This window comes from Stenella coeruleoalba (genome assembly GCF_951394435.1).
Source record: "Stenella coeruleoalba genome assembly, chromosome: 11".
NCBI classification, from domain to species: domain Eukaryota; kingdom Metazoa; phylum Chordata; class Mammalia; order Artiodactyla; family Delphinidae; genus Stenella; species Stenella coeruleoalba.
In genome coordinates, this window is record NC_137157.1 from 87,572,249 (window position 1) to 87,593,871 (window position 21,623).

At 37.1% G+C, this 21,623-nt stretch overlaps 1 protein-coding gene across 1 annotated transcript in view; it reads right to left on the reverse strand.

Annotated features, from left to right (window-relative positions):
* Nucleotides 1-21,623, reverse strand: part of PIK3C2G (phosphatidylinositol-4-phosphate 3-kinase catalytic subunit type 2 gamma) — a 390,888-nt gene that overhangs the window by 188,972 nt on the left and 180,293 nt on the right. The window contains exon 18 of the mRNA XM_079938052.1: nucleotides 18,192-18,286. Within this exon, the coding sequence (XP_079794178.1) occupies nucleotides 18,192-18,286 (95 nt within the window). The remainder of the gene's footprint in view (nucleotides 1-18,191; nucleotides 18,287-21,623) is intronic.

The window sequence follows — 21,623 nt, forward strand, 5'->3', positions numbered from 1 at the left end:
AAACCATAAACAAGACGAAAAGACAACCTTCAGAATGGGAGAAAATATTTGCAAATGAAGCAAATGACAAAGGATTAATCTCCAAAATTTACAAGCAGCTTATGCAGCTCAATATCAAAAAAACAAACAACCCAATCCAAAAATGGGCAGAAGACCTAAATAGACATTTCTCCAAAGAAGATATACAGAGTGCCAACAAACACATGAAAGAATGCTCAACATCATTAATTATTAGAGAAATGCAAATCAAAACTACAATGAGATATCATCTCACACCAATCAGAATGGCCATCTTGAAAAAATCTACAAAAAATAAATGCTGGAGAGGGTGTGGAGAAAAGAAAACCTTCTTTCACTGTTGGTGGGAATGTAAATTGATACAGCCACTATGGAGAACAGTATGGAGGTTCCTTCAAAAACTAAATATAGAACTACCATATGACCCAGCAATCCCACTACTGGGCATATACCCTGAGAAAACCATAATTCAAAAAGAGTCATGTACCACAGTGTTCACTCCATCTCTATTTACAATAGCCAGGACATGGAAGCAACCTAAGTGTCCATCGACAGATGAATGGATAAAGAAGATGTGACCCATATATAGAATGGAATATTACTCAGCCATAAAAAAAAACGAAATTGAGTTGTTTTTAGTGAGGTGGATGGACCTAGAGTCTGCTGTACAGAGTGAAGTAAATCAGAAAGAGAAAAACAAATACCGTATGCTAACACATATATATGGAATCTTAAAAAAAATAATAATGGTCATGAAGAACCTAGGGGCAAGATGGGAATAAGGATGTAGACCTATTAGAGAATGGACTTGAGAATATAGGAAGGGCAATCTGTAATCTGGGACAGTGTGAAAGAGTGGCATGGACATATATACACTACCAAATGTAAAATAGATATGAAGAACCTAGGGATAAGGCAGGAATAAAGACGCGGACCTCCTAGAGAACGGACTTGAGGTTATGGGGAGGGGGAAGGGTGAGCTGTGACAGGGCGAGAGAGAGTCATGGACATATACACACTAACAAACGTAGTAAGGTAGATAGCTAGTGGGAAGCAGCCGCATGGCACAGGGATATTGGCTCGGTGCTTTGTGACAGCCTGGAGGGGTGGGATAGGGAGGGTGGGAGGGAGGGAGACGCAAGAGGGAAGAGATATGGGAACATATGTATATGTGTAACTGATTCACTTTGTTATAAAGCAGAAACTAACACACCATTGTAAAGCAATTATACCCCAATAAAGATGTTAAAAAAAAAATAAAATTAGCACCCCCCCAAAAAAAAATAGATAGCTAGTGGGAAGCAGCCGCACAGCACAGGGAGATCAACTCGGTGCTTTGTGACCACCTAGAGGGGTGGTGGAGGGAGGGAGACGCAAGAGGGAAGCGATATGGGGATATATGTATATGTATAACTGATTCACTTTGTTATACAACAGAAAGTAACACACCATTGTAAAGTAATTGTACTCCAGTAAAGGTGTTAAAAAAAAAAAAAAAAGATTACCTGAGAGCAGATTAAAGGAGTGCAGGCCGTGCATACACCCTAATTTTATAAGCAACCCTGCCCTGAACCGTTGCTATAAAACTCCTCACCAAATCCTCCCAGGTTGAGATACACAGTTTTTGAGGGCATGAGTCCACTGTGTCCCCCTTTGCCTGGCAAAGCAATAAAGCTATTCTTTTCTACTTCACTCAAAACTCAGAGATTCGATTTGGCACTGGTGCACAGAGGCTGAGTTTGTGGCATCAGTTCCATTACTCCAGTGCTTACAATCTTTTGTCTGCGAGACCCCCATAGTTTGTCAATTCTTTTTACTCTCCTTAACCTAGCTCATGTCCTCACTTCCTTCCTTATATAATTTATAGTTTATGGTTTATCATTATCATCTATTGTAAGCAGACAGGGTAGGGGGTTCCCGGAGAAAGAGAACCATGCATGGCTTTCTTGACATAAGAGAAGGCATTTTTGGCCTAAGCCATTTTGTGACCTAAGCCTGGCCATGATGCTTGCTGTTTAACAGGGCTCAGTAATTAATGATGTTATGGGAGCAAAAGAATCCAGAAACAAATGACTGTTATCAGGCAAGTGAAGTAACAATAGCAAAGATAATATATCAGTTGTAAAGACTCCCAGTTCTCTTTTAATGGTAAAGATTAGCCTGAAGCACTCAACCATCAGATCAACTGGACCCTAAGGGATGATGATGTTGACGTTTTCTGACCCTCATGACTTCAATCAACTAAAGCTTAGACTCTGTTCACCCAAGCCCCTTCTTGAATATGCATGTACCCTTAGCTTAATACTTCTCCAACTGTTCAAGAAGACACTGCTTTGGGCAAGATCCCCAGTGTTCTCCTTACGTGCTGCAAGTAATAATAAATCCTTCCTTCTCCTGATCTTTGGCTTGGTTGTGTCTTTTGGCTCAACACCCACCAAGAGGAAAACCCAGTTTTAGGGAAACATTCTCTTGCCTATACCTTCAATTTCCTTGCCTCTCTTGCTTCATCATATGTTATGATAAACAATATTTCTGGTTAAATCCAGCTCTCCACCTATTTCTTGGACAGGGAGAAAAACACACAAGCATGCTGGTTGTCCCTCTTTTTAATTATAAGCTGTAATTTCAAGTAGGCCCATTCCTCAAGCCTCCAACACCAACTTCCCCATTCAAAGACAGTCTTGTTTCCTTCATTCCACAAGAAAGTACCACTACCTCTACCCACCTACCTGTTCCTATCTACTCCTCATTTTTTTCCCTGTTACTTTGTATGCACTGTGTATTAATCCTCTTGTGCCATAGATTCTGTTCCTTATCATTACTTAATAATGTCGCATCAGAAAATTTCTCACTTTCTCTTGTCTCATAAATGTTGCCCTCTCTATTTGATTTTTCCCATCAGTATATAAAAAAGCTGTTGTTTCTCACATTCTAAGAAAAACCACAATGATCATTTTTGTGATCCCATTTCTCTTCCCCCTTCCCAGCAAAACTCCTAAAATCATTATCTTTGATATCTCTCCTTCCATTATTTCTTTAATCTATTCCTATGGCTTTTATCTCCACTGCACTGCAAACTGCTTTTTCAGTGACCTGCAATGATCTCCATGGTGCTACTCTGATCTCAGTGCTACTTAACCTAATAGTAGCACTTGACAAAGTTGATCATACCACCTCTATTTCTATACTTTATTTAATGTTGCAGGGTTCCATGCTCACTTGGCTTATCTTTTACATCTCTGACTGCTTCTGCTTCTTTTTGTCTTCATTTCTGCTTCTGCCTTATCTCTTTGACAGAGGCAGTATACGGGCCTCTCACCATTGTGGGCTCTCCCGTTGCGGAGCACAGGCTCCGGACGCGCAGGCTCAGCGGCCACGGCTCACGGGCCCAGCCGCTCTGCAGCACGTGGGATCTTCCCGGACCAGGGCACGAACCCGTGTCCCCTGCATCAGCAGGCGGACTCTCAACCACTGCGCCACCAGGGAAGCCCTCTCTTTGACTTTTAAATGTTGGCTTGACCATGACATCATCTCTGCTAATAGCTTTAAACCTCATCTTTGTGTTGATAATTCCCTCATTTTTATCTGTAGTCCAGATAAAGATGTCCAGCAGTTATTTCAGATTTTAATAGGTCCAGATTGATCTTTTGATATCTTTTTCCCACCCTTAGAAATATGCCCTCTTGAAACTCTATTCTTTCAGTTGTTCAAGCAACAGCCTTGGTATCATAATTTGTGTCTCTTATACTCCTCATCCAATCCATCAGAAAATTCTGTTGGCTTTATTTTCAAGAATATATCTAGAATTCAACCATTTCTCGCTCCTTCTGCTACTATATCCTAGTCTAAGACACTATGATCTCTCATCTGGATTACTGCATTAGTCTCCTAATTGGTTTCTTGTTCTTGCCATTACTTTTCCTCAGTCGATTTTCAACACAACACCCAGAATAATTCTGTTAAAATATAAGCCAAATCATGTCTTTCATCTTCTCAGAACCCTCTGATGACTTCTCATCTCATTTAAAGCCAATATTCTTATAACAGTGCAGCAGAAATTTTTACATAACCTGCCCCCACCTTCACCTTTTTCCCAGCTGACTTCATTTCCTACTATTCTTCCACCTTTTCAAGTTAATCCAGCCACACTGGCCTCATTGTTTTTTCTCTAACACCCCACGTATACTTTGAGTATGCTATTTCCTCTTCCTGCTATCCTCTCCTTTTAGATACTTAGATAATCCATTCTTGTACTTCACTGAGGTCTTTTTCCAAATACCACCTTTTAAATAAGGCCTTTCCTTGCTACTCTACCTTAAAATTGCAATTCCCCTGACTCGTGTATTCCTGTATCTCCTGATGGTTTCATTTTTCTCCCTAGTTCGTATCAACATCTTTTAAATATATATCTTATTTCTCTCAAATGCTACATAAGGAAGGGCAGGGATTTTTGTCTGTTTTATCCATTGCTGTATCCCTGAAGACTACAGCATGACCTAACTAAGGAAGGTGCTTAATAATTATCTATTTAATGAGTAAGTCTTCCTATGGGATAGGATCACATTTCTTACAGATACAAGCCTGACACCTGGTTGGATTCTCTGTATCACAAGGCTCTCCTACTCTGTCTTCCCAAATCTGATATTACATTAATTCTCACAACAACCTTCTGAAAGTAAATATTATTATTATCATTTTTAATGCCTAAGAAAAACTGGTCTTATAAAATTGAAGTAACTTGCTGGAAGTCAGACACCTAGAAAATTGTAGAAACCAGGTTTTTGCATCCAGGTATATTGATGTGGATCCTAAACTAATAACTATTACCCTGTGAGTTAAGAGAGCCAACATTTTCATATGTTAAAAACAAACTGGTTGTTTTGGAGAAGCACAAGCTTTCCTGATATTGATAATAAAATAAAATTTATCTTATGGGTCATTATATATAGTTTAGGATTAATGAATTTGATCTTTATCTTACAGACATTTTTGAATCACCAAATTGGGTAGATGAATTAATAAACAATAGCACTATTAGTAAGGAAATGATGATGTCCTAAGCTTTTAGTGGAGATGGAGAGTAGGGTACTAATTCATGAGACATTTTTCAAGTGCCTTGGTAGATATAGAGGGTGATGGAGGAAATTAACCCAGATACAGAAATGAGTGGATAGGAAAATTGATAGGTAAGTCAAACTATGAGTGGTTGGATGCGCCTGAAGAAGGGAGTAGAGTTTCTATTGACACTGAACACCAGGTTTAGTATGTGCAGTAAAGTCAAAATGTGAAAAGGTTAATATACTAGATTTCTAAGTTTAAAACTTAGATGAGGTGCCATTCCTAGTGATGACAAGATTTAATATGTAGCCACGGAAAGGAGTTACTGAAGTGTGAAGGTTCTAAATTTTATTGGTGAAAAAGGATGTCAAGGGTTCTTGAGGCTCGGGGTTTTTAGCTGAATCATCCATTTAGAAACGAAACCATCCAGAATGGTGGTAAGATGTGGGATAGTGAGAAACACGAGGAATGGTACCCCAGAAGTTTCCCCATGTACATAGTTTTCCCATTTACACTTAGGTGAAATGTGTGTGAACTAGATCACAGAGTTACAGATATATACCCACTTATCTGATAAAATACTTCAGTTGGGGAGTGTTATATTCCAACAAATAAAATATCATCATTTGATTAAAAAAAAAAAGGGAAAGAAGGGAAGCCAGAAGAAGAAATATTTGTTAAGGCTAGGAGGTGTACAAGGAATATTGCATAATTTTATGTCATTTCACCCTCAAAAATCTCAATTCTTTCAATTATTGACTTATTCAACATATATTTATTAAGTAGCTATAATGACAGGTCCTGTACTGTGGTAAGTATTTTATTTACTTACTTATGGTAAGTATTTTATTCTTATTTTGCAGATGAGGAAATGGAAGCTCAGAAATTTTAAGTCAATTGCCCAGGACCAAAAATGCTTCATATGTCATATCAGAGATCCCCAGGTGCTTCAGTATAAAACACCAGAAATGATAGGTAGAGTGTCATGCAGAATTTGGAGCACCTGTTGGACCTAACTTTAATCTATGTATAGGAATAACAATAATTTCTTCAGGATAGTCATTGCTAAGGCTCCTGGTTACAGGAAAGAGAAAAGGTAAGTATCCAATCTTCACTTGTCATTAACCAATTGGAAGGAATTGCCAGCTATAACCCTGAAAGTGAAACCTGCATAAATGGTGTTATTTTACCTCTAGAACAAACGATCTCATTTTTGTCACATGTTCAGTAATAATGTTTATTATGGACATTTTATACCAAATTAATGTCATTCAAGATTTAAAAATCTGACTAAATTATGAAAAAGTCCATGACAACTGCCAGTCACATTTTCTTCCCCTTTTCATGAGATGTTTCAGTGATTTCCTATATTTTCTTGGATAGTCTACAATGTTTTCTTAGTGTGGAAGGTTTAGCAACATTTTAGTGATCCATTCTCCTGCTGTTGTAAGGGGTTCTTTAGTTCATTGCCTTTGAAATTCCCAACTTCTTAAGTGGTACGATTTTGCATTTGCAGTTCACAGTCATAACCCTTTAAAATAACCAAAGGATTGATGAAAATTTTTACTCATATCTTCTTCTTCTGAATTGTGCTAGCAGACAGTTAAGTGATATGAGTGATGTAGATGTTGGCTGTTGAAACGTAAAAGCATGTATCAACAGGCAATCTGTGAATGTTGTTAGATTCCTTTGTCTGTTAAATTTCTCTGAAAATAAATGATGCACATACTCCCAACTTTTTCTGACACTTAAAATGTTTCAAGATACTTTTCTCAACAGGTCTCTAAACTAATTTGTCTACACACTGATTTTTCTCATCCCACTTCCATGCATTTCAAATTCTATTATTAAATTTCAATTATAAATTTGAATTGGAAAAAAAGGAAGAAAAACAATGGTAGGAGTGAGGAGTCAAATGACAACAATCCAAGATCTAAATTCAATGCAATTATTAATTAGTGATATAGCCTTGGGAACTGTAATTTTATGTTTCTAAATGAATTCTTATGTTTTCTAAATGACTCAAAAAATACACCCTTTAAATGTACTAAATATATATCAAGGATCTTGATATATATGATCTCAATTAATTTTAACAACTATTAGGCACAATTATATTTCTTTTACAGATTATGAAAAAGATCAGGCAGGTTAAGTAATTTTTCCAAGACCATTCAGCTAGTAGACACCTGAGTTGGAATTTCTATTCAAGTACATTTTCCTCCAAATCTTGTTCTCTTCCTATGACATTATTCTGCCTTTTATTGTTATTGTTATATCTTTTATAATATTTAAGTGGCTTGGCAGATCATAATGGATGAGGTGCAGGGTCAAATTTTGGCTCTTCTACTTAGTAGCTTTGCATATTTAGCCTTTTGAGTGGTATTTTTTTCATCTGAAAAGTGGAGATAACAGAGTTGTTTGAATTAATGAAAGAGTATTTGAAACGACTAGCATATTATTCAGCATTAATCATATTATAACATGTCTACCATAAGGCAATGCTTCATGACATGAAGCATTGTCATGACATGACAATGTTCATGACAAGAACAAGTATTGAAAACAGAGAGTTGAATGATGAGAATTTTTAGTAATACTCTCCAAGTCAGAGCCATACTAGAGCTGATAAACCTTAGCATTCTAGTCTCCATAGCAGAGAAATGACAGTAAAATATTCCGAAGGATTATCCAAGTCACCATCTGGTCACCAATTCAGTTCATGAAGCTCCTTGATCCTGGGATGGGGTTCTCTGGACACTTAGCACAACTCTTCCCAAGAATGAATAAGTGTGAATGAACACACTGAATTTGGTTTCATAATCCAGTCAAAGAGGACTTAAAAATCATTGAGTGAAATGTTTATAATTAATTTGTCGAGACAACAGAGTTGAAAAATAAACTCCAGCATCTCTAGTAACTGCCTGAAATAGCTAGGAGGGTTTAAGAAACCACATTACTTAAACAATGTGTATTATAATTTGTTTATATTTTCCATTCCTTTCACAAAATAACTATAAATTATGTATATAATAGACACTCAGAAAAAATCTCGGAGAATAGATGAATGAAAGAACGGACGACTAACATAATATTCTCTTTCCTCAGTATACTTCTTATGCAATTTCCTGTCTCTGTTTCCTGAAGTTCCCTGGTCTACTTGTTCAGCTGCTGCTACATCTAGTAACTGAAGCTCTAGATTGAGTCTTGTGATATTTTCAGTCATCAATCAATTTATGTCAACAGTTTACTGAGCAGCAGCCTCTCTAAAAGTGATGTTAAATTTTACTTAGAAGAAAATAATAAAAGTTCCATCATTTTGGTAAATTAATGACATTTACAGTACCTGAGGAAACATATATACACAGTGCCCAATTTAAAAAGGAAAGTGATGCATACATTAGGATTCCTTCCTTTAACAACTTCAGATGACTAAACTCAAGCAAGATACACCAATTATTTGACATTCTGTCAAGAGTGGTTAGTGTACCAGGCAGACTGTCAAGTCTGAAGACAAACACTATTTGTGCAAGCTGTTCACTCATCTTTGGTCAAAAATGAATCATACATGCCAAAACAAGAACAAGAATTCTAAGTTATTAAACATGACAAATATTTAATTGAAGTATCCAAGTCTAGATGTTCTTACAGATAAAAGCAACACACGTGAAGCTCTTTAGACAAGGAAAATAAAGTAATTGTCTTTCTGTTGTAACTACAATAATTGTACACAAATGAAGTAGAAAATTGAGTTAGAAGAAAAGCAAGAAAAATCTCCATTCAACCTTTTCAAAGAGTGATTTTTGATGAGCAAAGATAGGAAGTAAAATAGGGTCTGGTAAGAAAGGACTTACTCAGTAACTGACCCAAAACAAAAAGAACTAAGAATATTCACAGTCCAGAAAAACAAATAAACAAACAATCAAACAAAAAAACCCTTGAGAATATAGGAGCCAGCAAAAATCAGAAACTGTTCAGTAATTCCCCAAACCTCACAGAAAGTCTCAATACAGAAAATTATATTTTAAAAGTTCGTAATTGACTGCTTGGCAGGGTCTCCCCATAAAACACTTCTTGCCAAATCACTAGATACAGCCTTTCATTTTCAATCAGGGTTTTAAGAAACAGCATAGTTAAGTCAGTAAAAGCACCTCACACTATGGACCCAATCAGTAACACCTGATACCCCTTCAAAAAATTTATTCCATACTCTCATATTTTTCCATAAGTCATTTAGATCAACTTCCCCCAATTCCAGAGCAATAGGGGAGTCTATTATTTAAAGGGAGCAAAAGTGATTATCAGAATACCAATGGCCAACTCTATACGTTTAGTATAGTATGACTTGTGCTGATTGCTTGCTGTTTTAAAATGCAGTGGTCCAGGTAAGTTAACCTGTAGGCAGTACAAATGTATGTGGCATGATTATTTTTTAAACTTCATTCAAGTACTTACTGAGTGCCAATAATATGTACTAGTGCAATGTTCTGTGTTAAGGATGGATGGTCAGGATAGAGCCTCACAGTCCAGAAAGGAAACACAGGGTTTTATTTATACCAAATCTATTCTCCCCTTCATACCTGAATAAAGAATCTGATTTTGTTCAGGTATCATAACCTTCAGAGAAGATGACCAGTTTACAGATAGATTCTCAATATTCTAAATCAACTGGGTAAGCCAACTCACTCATTTGCCATCTAATTAGGTTACTGGTTCAGGATGATATGCAGCCCAATTCTGGCAAATCATATAGGAAGTTAACTCTACTATGGGATTATGGAAAACTTTTCTTGTTGGAGAGGGATCAGTGCCTTTTCTTTTGCTGTATGGTGTCATGTATGCATATGATACCAACTATGGCAGTCTTCTTGTAACCATGTGAAATGAACTAACTAAAGACAAGTCAACACACTAAGGATGACAGAGCAGAAAGATCAAAGAAACTGAGTTTATCACAAAATCAGGCAGCTGCCCCAATAATAAACTCCTGAACCACCCTACTAGCAAACTTCTTGTTATGTGAGATAATTAATTTTTCATATCTTTTAAACAAGTTGAATCAGGATTTTCTGTTTCTTGCAGCCCAAAGTGTCTTAAAGAAAAGGGAAACGGTGAAGTAAATGAAAGTATGCAAAATGTTAATAAGCGCATTGGCAGTGTGTATAAGAGCTGAGGTTGGAGACATTTTCAAAGAGAACAAAAATTTGAGTTGAGTCCTAAAAGACTCTGGGTAAACAATAGGACAGTTGCATTTCAAGCAGAGGGAAATGCAATACGCCTAGTCATCAAGGCATGAAAGACCTCTGAAAATTTGAGTAACTACTTGAGAATAGAAAAGACTATGTTTGGTTGTAGAAAACAATATAAGATGGGATGGGAGGTAGATGGAGTTGAGATCATGAAAATCTACTGCAAGGTCATATTAAGGGAGAAGAGATTAATATCATAGTCTAATAATTCTAAACCCTGTAAGCAGAAAAAGGTGACTGGAATTATGCTAGCCAGCTGGGGGTTCCCTAGGAACTAGAGCCTACTTTATGAGTAGGGATCAAGTGGTATTACACAAAGATTTTTCTCAGAGCAGTGTGAAGGATGGATGGGCTGAAAACAGGAAAGAATGGAAGGGAAGAAAAACAATTAGGAGGCTGTAGTCCAAGTAGGTAACACTAAAGGCTTGAGATAAGGTGCTGGCCATGGAGATAGAAAAAGGACAAATCAAAATATATTTTTGAGAAACAACAGTTAGGACTTAAGGACTGCTGAATGAGGAAGATTGCTGGGTAAGAAAAATGCCTCCCAGATTTTCTATGTTGGATGATTTGCTGGTGAGCATAAACCAGGACACTGCATATAAAAAAGACAGTTTGGGAATGGTAGGGGCAAGGATTGAAAGAGTAGAGAGTAAAAATGTTTGATTCAATTTTGGACCTCTTGAGCTAAGCTACCAGTACCCATCAAGCTACATAAATATCTTAATAATGAGCCCTCCAGGTAAAATGGTTACAAAATGTACCTATAGGTTAAATCTCTTGGAAATATTTATAGAATTGTTAGAGAAAAGCCACTTTTAGAGGATGTCTGTCAAAATGATGATTCTTAATGAGGTAGTTAGGTAGTAGTATTTTTTATCTGTTGAGACAATTTCAGTTTTTGAAAAGAAAGCCAATTGATACATGTAAAGGTAAGTACTGGTTTTCTTTTCAAGTCCTCTTTATCACTTAATGGCCAAATTTCTTGAGTCATCTATATGGCTTTTACCTCTGTGGCAGACCCTGCTCTGAGTTTACCAGATCCAACAGCATTTTGCTTCTGTATATAGATGTACACCTGGTCTGCTTTCCTATACTCCCTTGCAGTGGGTGGGGCCTTCTTACTGACTTCCCACCTATGGAATATAGGCCGAAGTGGTGTGTGCTACTTCTAGACCTGGTACCTAAAAACATCTTCGACGTGACGCTCTGCTTCTCTCCCTTTCTTTATCTGGGTCCAGTACCATCAACGTGCTGATACGTTCCTATTCCTTATCACCAATCCAAATCTTTTTCCTGCTCTTCTTCATTGAGAAACAACAAAACTTAAGCAGTATAATGATGTTTTTCAAGGTCTTAACCCAAATCTGTAACATAAACTATGAGGAGCTGATATTATTATAAGGAAACCAGATTACTACCTAAGGAAGCAATGATGTAATTGCATGCGGCTATTATAACGAAAAATTGCGAGAGACTGGATTAGAAAGTTTAGTTCCCAAAGGCCAGATGTCTGAGTTCCAACATTTGAGGTCAGTACGTATATACAAAATGTGCATTTTTACAACTCTTCACTTATTTAACAAAATAGAAGAATTTAAAGGGAAAATAATTTAAACTAGGGATACATTTAAGGTGGAGCTCTGTTCCTGGCTTTTGCAAGGATCTATGGAAGAGCTTTGTATCAGATTCTATTTTCATATACATTTAATAGGAGTAATAAGACTTAAATGATATTAGAAAATAACTTAAAAATTGTATTCTGTTTTTTAATAAATCTTTTTTACTAAAGGAACTACATATAACCTCTATTATGTAAAATAAAAATAAAACAGACAAAAACAATTGTTCTTATATCACACCTTAACTAGAAAACTGCTAATGAATTTTACAGATTATTATGTAAAATGTAAACTTTCTTACAAATAGCCATCACTTTTTTTTTCAGGTTGGTTGGAGTAGAGAAAAGCTCTCATTAGTTTAGTGAGTTGCTCATTGTAGGGATTTTATCTGGTGTATACTTTTCTGAGAATGACAGGGTGAAAGATGATTATAACAGATCAATATTAAATGACAAGACATATCTTCCCCTTACAAAAAAGTGAAGCAATAATTTATTATTTATTAAACTGTAAAGGTAAAAAGGTGAATTAGTAGCAATATAATGATTCTAGAAGGTAAAGGATGGAGGCTTTAAAACCTCCTGATTTTGTATCATGCGTGCCCTATTATACCGCAGTAACTCCCTAAAGTACAGCTCTTTACTCTCACTTCAGGGAGTGTTCCAGACATCAAAGCAGAGAGAGCATTTACCTCCTTTATATATTCATTTGTATGTCTTTATCAGTATTTAACTCTGACAGAATGGGACCGCAGTTGAGGCTTTTTTATTTACTTGATGGCCAGACTTGCCTCTCTGCCTTGTGCTTATATTTGGAACAGGTCATGGGCAAAACTGTAAAATGGACAGAATCTGTTGTCAGCTTACTCCTTCTACTCTGTCCCTGCCACACAGCCTGTGGGCTTTTTCCTGCTGCCTGGATGCTAATGTGTTGTTAGCTTGTGAGCTTCTTTAGACGAGGACCATTCTAGTCTATCCTTTTGTTTAAAATTAATTTTTATTGGAGTATAATTGCTTTAAACTGTTGTGCTAGTTTCTGCTGTACAGCAAAGTGAATCAGTTATACATATACATATATCCACTCTTTTTTAGATTCTATTCCCATATCCTTAATAGTTCAACAATGTCTAACATCTCAACATTTGTCACATAAATGAACAAATGATAAACTAATTCATCATAAGCATTATGTTCTGAATATATATACTTTTTACATGAGAAGAGAAATTCTGGGAGGGAACAATGTTAACCTAAAGGAGTGACTTGCTAATGAGAGAATTTCAGACACTGGGGAGACATATTTAGGAGAGGGGGTGAGGGGAACATAGGACCTCAAATCATATGATGCAAAATTTCCACATTATTTTGCTTTATTTAGAGTAGTCCCTGATTTGAGAAATTGCCCCAAAATTCAAGATAAGTTTAGATTGTTGAGAAAATGAATGGGCAGATTTTGCAACATCTCAATTTTATGCATAGTATATTAAAGCTCATGTAGTCCTTTAATACCATGAGCCACCTTGGAAAGTCCTCGTGATCCCAGAGACACCATGGCCTTAATTTACTCCATGGTTCTCCCAACTGGTCCAGCAGACATTGCCCCAGCTTGTTTTTCATGCCTTAATTCCTGACTCAGGTTAGTCCCTGACTTCTGCTCACATTCTCCCTCCAATCCAGTTTTTTTTTTTTTTTTTTTTTTTTTTTTGCGGTACGTGGGCCTCTCACTGTTGTGGCCTCTCCCGTTGCGGAGCACGGGCTCCGGACGCACAGGCTCAGCGGCCATGGCTCATGGGCCCAGCTGCTCCACGGCATGTGGGATCTTCCCAGACTGGGGCACGAACCTGTGTCCCCTGCATTGGCAGGCGGACTCTCAACCACTGCGCTACCAGGGAAGCCCCCTCCAATCCAGTTTTGACTTCACTAGTGATATGCATTGCCTTGTACCTGACTGGGCCAATGTCCTGACATCATTCTAGTCATGCCAAATCTGTTTGGCATCAAGACACACTGACTGCTCAAACAGCCCTCTTATGTCACAAGTCTGCATGTACCCAGTTGGGCAACTTTGTCCTATTCATTCATTCAGTAAAAATTTATTTAATATTTATCAAGTGCCAAGTACTGCCCTAGGTCTTTGTGCTATATCAGTGAATAAAACAGAAAAAAATTGCTGCACTTAGAGAGTTTGCAAGTGTGTGTTTCATCTCAGGTTAACCCCACACTTTGAAGGGAATGCTTTCAGAGTTTTGTAGGATAGGCCTTAAAAAACAATTTATACAGATTTCGATTCAAAATGGTTCTCTTGGAGCTCATTCAATCAAACTAGTGTTAGGAGTATGAAAGACTGCAATACTGCTGTTCCATTTGTGACACATCCCTAGCATACTGATGCTCCGATTTTTAAAAAACACATATTTCAATTCTTTTTCTTCAATAAAGAAATGCTTATCTTAGGTAAGCTTCCCTAGAACACACTATGAGACAGGAATTAAGGTGTATGTGATTTACTGAAGGAGTGCTCTTTAGGAAAGAAACCTTTAAGGAAGTAAGAGAAGCATTGTAGGGGAGGGGAAGGAGTTAACCAAGAGGTCATCTAGCTTTGATTCATCCCTGGGGAGGTTCTGGAATGTAAATTGTACCTTAAAGATTTCCCACTTCCCAGACCAGGTAGCTATGTTAGCAGAGAACAACTCTCCAGAGAAGAGGCAGTTGTCAGTTGGCAGTCAATATTCACTGAAACTGCAAGATGGGTCCACCAGCCAGGTAAAGGGGATTTGGCTAGAGCACTAACAGTGCCTTTGAGAATGCACTGAATTCCAAGCATGTGAAAATATTGACAGCCTTAGAGAAATTTCTATGGTTTCGTGATTTTAAAAACATTTTTTTCAGCACCTCTTGAGTTCCAGACATTGGTGTGATTAGTATGCTGATGAGTATGACATGATTGCTCTCATTAGCCACTATATGGACCAGGAGTGGACGCAGACAGGGAATAGAAGTGTTAAGGTTGTGTGACACGACATCTGCTGAGTCATATAGAGTATACTCTGGGATACAACATGGGAGCAATACTCAATCAGCCCTGGACAGTGGCTGGGGAGAGGGTCAAGGAAAGCTTCCTGCATGATGTGACATCAGAGTCAATCTAGTCAGAGACCTTCATAAAGTCCTTTCCTTGCTGTATATTTCCTGTGGCTGCCATAACAAATTAATACTAACTGATGGCTTAAACAATAGAAATTAATCTCACAGTTCGGGACACCAGAAGTTTGAAATCAAGATAGGTTGTACTCCCTTTCAAGGCTCTAGGGGAAAATCCTTCCTTGCCTCTTCCAGCTTCTGGTGACCCTGGACAATCCTTGGCTCTGGGCTGTATTGACTCCATCTCCACATGGCCTTTTCTGTTTGTGTGCATCTTCTCCTCTGTCTCTTATAAGGACACTTGTCATTGGATTTAGGACCCACCCTGATAATAAAGGATGATTTAATCTCAAGATTTTAAATTTAATTACATCTTCAAATACCCTTTTTCCGAATAAGGTCTTAGTTACAGGTTCCTGGAGTTAAGATGTAGGTATATCTTTTGGGGAGCCCCATTCAACCCAATATCTCACTACCAGCTAGTGACAGCTGTTTGTTTCTTATTCAAAACGGAAAGGGGCACTGAGTTTAAGTTTCTAAAATTGTTATATGATGGGGGAGGGGCCTCCTAGTTGTGAACTCCAAATGCTACTGTACTCATTTACAGTCACCTTTTAGGGTGCAAATTGTGATTGAAAGCTTTTAAACCTTCCCAATCCAAAGCTTATTGTTAACTCCCTTTTCATGAAAAATAGGGGATACTCATCCTACATCACCCTTCCAACAGTAACTCCAAGTCAATTTCCCTTTTCAGGACGGCTACCCACAGTGATGGCAAGTAGTCAAGATGGTTTCTGTGCAAGCCTGTTTATTCATAACTCAGTATCTGATGAGGCAACATTCTGATCAGTGGCAGTGACAGGTGGAAGCAGTGGATGCAGGGAGAGCTATTTAGGAGGTATAGGATTATAGGGCTTGGTAAACAACTGGGCATATTCGTGAGAAATGGGGAAGATCCAGAAAAGCCTCCAAGACCTGAGTGAGCAGGGTAAGTTGCTGCGTTCAGTGTTGAACATGCTGAATATGAGGAAGCAGGAGCTCACCCGAGTGGAGAAAAATCATTAAACTGATGTCTGATGGATCTCTATCTTTTTTTAAAATTACAGGGTATTGGCTTTTGTTGTTGTTGTTTTGTTTTTTAAGGAAAGATATATTGAGAATATTTTTAAGTGTATCATGCAGGGTCTGAGCTGCATCTCTAAAGTTTTAACTCAATATTCTACACACAAAAAATCAATATTCTACAAACAAATGTCCCCTAAATATGATGCTATGCACCAGCAGCTATTATTTTTTAACTCCAAGATATATTCTAAATATATGTAATGCTCTTTGATGCTTACGATATTTTGCCTGATTCTTAATTTTTATTTAAGTTTTAAAAGAATGTGGGTAATTAAATACTTCCCTCCACGTTTTCCTTTTCCTTTTCCATATTTTCACAAATTAAGCATTCAGAAACAAGCAGTCCATTTATAACTTATATTCTTTTCTAGCCCTTCTAACTTACTCTCTTAAATCAGTGAGAAGAGAAATGGGCTTTGTTATTGGTTTTTCTCTTTTTTATAAGGGTGAGAACCCTACTTAGAAAGTCTTTGCTCCTAACTTCTTTGGAAACAGTGACATTATTGTATTTATTGTGAATCTGCAAATATGACATTGATTGACAACTTTGCACTCATTGCTGTCTTTCAAATTACTCCACTTTTCACACCCTTTTAGCAGATGAAGAACTTACTAAGGTGGCTCTAGAATTAGTATTATAACAATCAATGTGTTAGGATAAGTCCTTAATATTTTATTCTATTTTTTTAAAATTATCTTTCTATATGCTTTTTTACTTTATATATTTTATATTATGTTTTGGTTCAAATATTTTATATCAAGATTGTTAGGTGGTCATGTTATTTTTTAATATGCCTTCATTTGAATAAACATATGTTAAAAAAGTGAAAAGTGAAAAAAAGTGAAGTTTTAAGGGAAATAAACATTGGGGTTAATGGAGTTCTAGCTTTATTATGACAGTGAAACACCAACAAGTGTATCCACTTAACTTCCCACCAAAGTAGTTGATCGAAAAATGGTAGGAAATAAGACTCAATTCAGAGCTGGATAAGAGTCTATTTAGTGAAAGGCCCACTGTTTGCCAATATATCTGATGCCTAATTATACTGACATACTAGAGGAAAATGCCCTAGCATTTCTATTAGGAATTTGAAATGAAATTCAGCAGCAAGTCAAATATTAGTGCTTGACAATTCCTTGTATTTCTATTTTGCTATGAAATCCTTGAGTCATTTTCATGGGAAGAGTGATGTCAACACGAGTAATGTTTTTTGAAGCAGAAAAACATGATATTCAAAAATGATATTGACTTCCTTTTTTTCTTATTAAAGTTCTCCACTAGCAATTGAAGCCAATAAATGATGCTTGTTATACATATGTGAGGACAAAGGATAGATTCAATTTCATCCTTAGGTCACTGACATCTGTAATTGCTAAAATTTTTGTGTGAATTTACAATGTTATAATAAAAGTAGGGAGAACAGCATCCAAAGAATAACTTGTTCAGTAGGATCAGGAGCAGGTTATGATGAGGAATTCTGGTATCTCTTAAATAAGTCTGACTTCTCCACTAATAATATTCAAAATTTATGCTTTGGGAAAAGTTTAGTGCTGTAGGAATTTTTAACTTAAAGAGCACATATTGGTCTTTAGACCCCACTGTTTATAACTAATATTGTACAGAAATTTCTTTTAAAGCATACATTCTTCCAAAACATACACAGTCTTATAACTAGATTTTATATTGAAATATTAAGCAAGTAGACATGATCACACGTAGACCTTGTGATTTAAAGCTATAGGAAAGGTATCATCCAGATTTAAAATTCTGGTTGGTTTAAAGAGCAGCAATGGTACGAAAGGAAGATTTTGAAGATGATAACAGTTAAATTATACTCATAAATAAAAATAACCTTGACAAAGACTCAAATTTGGCTGAATTTTAAGTGGAAGTTTGTATCAATTACAAGGGAAAGCTGCCCCACAGAGAAAAGTTGACAATAAAAAAAGGTATTCTAACCTATTTTGGTTAATCTTACCAGTGAAGACGATGGGCAATCTGGATGCTTTGCAGTGAGCGGTGTAACAGAAGTTGCACTAGAGGACTTTCAAGGTTCCATTCAAACTTGACAGCCTGAAATAAGAGATACAATTAGTTTCCTTTTTTTTTTTCCTCAGTAACAAAATTATAGCAAATACAAAGGGATCTAAGAGTCTTGAGAAAGACAGGGAAAACAGCATCAATGTTTTAACAAAATGTTTATATTTGATAGCTTTATTAGCTGGTGTATAGCTAATAACAGAGCATACACACAACACACAATTGGGGGTGTGTAGTCTGCTTCCTTTCCTTATTTTTGCTTTAGTATCACAGGATAATAAATAGGAGCAGGTTGTTGGTGGAGTTCAACCATGCCTAGGAAGAGAATCTTGGCACAAAAAATAATATCATGAACAGTGTCTTGGATATAAAAATGGCATTATTAAGCAGTAGATGTTTCCCTTCTTTTGGAGATGAAATTAATACACACTCAAAGCCTTAACTGAAATCACCAACTGAGTATTAATCTGAAGGCTTTGAAGCTTTCCTTATAGGTTTCAAAGCTGACTGTTCCCACCATAATTCACCCATCCCCAAATCTCCCATGCCTTCATCTGCACTGGGAACAACTTTCTAATGTTTTCTAGTATACCCAACCTGGTGGGAAACACAGTCATCAAAAGCAACCTTTGATCTCCTTTGGGACCTAATTCAGACCTCCACCCACACTCTATAGGGACTTCATCATCGGCAATCAGTAAGTATCTGGGCCCCCATCATCTCAGGAATCTGAATAAGTTGTGAAAATGAAAGTCAGGTTTTCTTCCTATCTTCCTAAAAATGCTTATTCCTGCTTGAGAAGCAAAGCTTCTATGGTTTGTTGCCCAGTAAGCCATTTAAGTCTCTCTCTCTCTCTCTCTCTCTCTCTCTCTCTCTCTCTCTCTCTCCCACTCACACACACACACACACACACACACACACACACAGAGTTTAAGCCAGGTTTTATATCACAGTATAGACAGCAGAAAAAAGTGGGTACAACATTCATTTAACGCACACCTGAAGAAACACCTCAGTATGCTAACCATCCTCAAGGATGGGAACATTTATGAATTCCCAAATGAGAATGTCAAAGATGATTTCAGAAAATTTGCATAATCTCTGAATGTTGTCTGAATATATAAAGACCATAATGTGTGTTGTCTTAAACTGCAGTTGTGGGCTTCTTTAATTTACATGCTAATACTGGACTGACTAGACCATGGGTTGTGTTCATGCCCTTATAGTGAACATATCCTATGAGCATATGACCAGGAGAGATGTCTCAGAATTTACTTCCGTGCTTGTCTTTTAGCTTTCTTTTCAGATTTCCCTGTGATTTCTTTCTGAACCCAGTAACTACTTATTGATCTTGAATTGCCATCCTTGCTTCCAAACTCCCTGCTCACCCTGTCTACTGCTACAATTTCCACCTGCATCCTGCCTCATCATCTAGGAGGTAGGCAATATTTTTGGTGCATACTGCATTATTTTGAACTCTCTTCTTGAAACCTACCTGCATTGTTACAGCTTGTGGTTTGCAGTACCTCTGGGTCTGTATCTTATTTGATTTCTAGCTATAAGCCATACATTCTGTTTTCATTATGGTCTTAAAGTCCATTCTTATTGCTCTTTAATATAGCCTGTTTAATTCTAATAAAAGAATGCATAACAAAAATAACATGATTCCAGAAAATAATCAGCAGGGTAGGATTTGATTATGTCTTGGAAAGTATTTTTTTTAACATCTTTATTGGAGTATAATTGCTTTACAATGGTGTATTAGTTTTTGCTTTATAACAAAGTGAATCAACTATACATATACATATATACCCATATCTCCTCCCTCATGCGTCTCCCTCCCACCCTCCTTATCCCACCCCTCTAGGTGATCACAAAGCACTGAGCTGATCTCCCTGTGCTATGCGGCTGATTCCCACTAGCTATCTATTTTATATTTGGTAGTATGTATAAGTCCATGTCACCCTCTCACTTCGTCCCAGCTTCCCCTTCCCCTTCCCCTGTCCTCAAGTCCATTCTCTACGTCTTTACTGCTGTCCTGTCACTAGGTTCATCAGACCTTTTTTTTTTTTTTTTTTAGATTCCATATATATGTGTTAGCATATGGTATTTGTTTTTCTCTTTCTGTCTTACTTCACTCTGTACAACAGACTCTAGGTCCATCCTCACTACAAACAACTCAATTTTGTTTCTTTTTATGGCTGAGAAACATTCCATTGTATATATGTGCCACACCTTCTTTATCCATTCATCTGTCGATTGACACTAGGTTGCTTCCATGTCGTGGCTACTGTAAACAGAGCTGCAGTGAACACTGTGGTACATAACTCTTTTAGAATTCTGGTTTTCTCAGGGTATATGCCCAGTAGTGGTATTGCTGAGTTGTATGGTAGTTCTATTTTTAGTTTTTTAAGGAACCTCCATACTGTCCTCCATAGTGGCTGTATCAACTTACATTCCCACCAACAGTGAATAGGGTTCTCTTTTCTCCACACCCTCCCAGGCATTTATCGTTTGTAGATTTTTTGATGATGGCCATTCTGATTGGTGTGAGATGATACCTCATTGTAGTTTTGATTTGCATTTCTCTAATGATTAGTGATGCTGAGCATTCTTTCATGTGTTTGTTGGCAATCTGTACATCTTCTTTGGAGAAATGTCTGTTTGGGTCTTCTGCCCATGTTTGGATTAGGTTGTTTGTTTTTTTGATATTGAGCTGCATGAGCTGCTTGTAAATTTTGGAGATTAATCCTTTGTCAGTTGCTTCAACGCAAATATTTTTTCCCATGCTGAGGGTTGTCTTTTCGTTTCATTTACGGTTTCCTTTCCTGTGCAAAAGATTTTAAGTTTCATTAGGTCTCATTTATTTATTTTTGTTTTTATTTCCATTTCTCTGGGAGATGGGTCAAAAAGGATCTTGCTGTGATTTATGTCATAGAGTGTTCTGCCTCTGTTTTCTCTAAGAGTTTTATTGTGTCTGGACTTACATTTAGGTCTTTAATCCATTTTGAGTTTATTTTTGTGTATGGTGTTAGGGAGTGATCTAATTTCATTCTTTTACATGTAGCTGTCCAGTTTTCCCAGCACCACTTATTGAAGAGGCAATCTTTTCTCCATTGTATATTCTTGCCTCTTTTATCAAAGGTAAGCTGACCACATGTGCGTGGGTATATCTCTGGGCTTTCTATCCTGTTCCATTGACCTATATTTCTGTTTTTGTGCCAGTACCATACTGTCTTGATTACTGCAGCTTTTTGTATAGTCTGAAGTCCAGAAGCCTGATTCCTCCAGCTCCGTTTTTCTTTCACAAGATTGCTTTGGCTATGTGGGGTTTTGGTGTTTCCACGCAAATTGTGAAATTCTTTGTTCT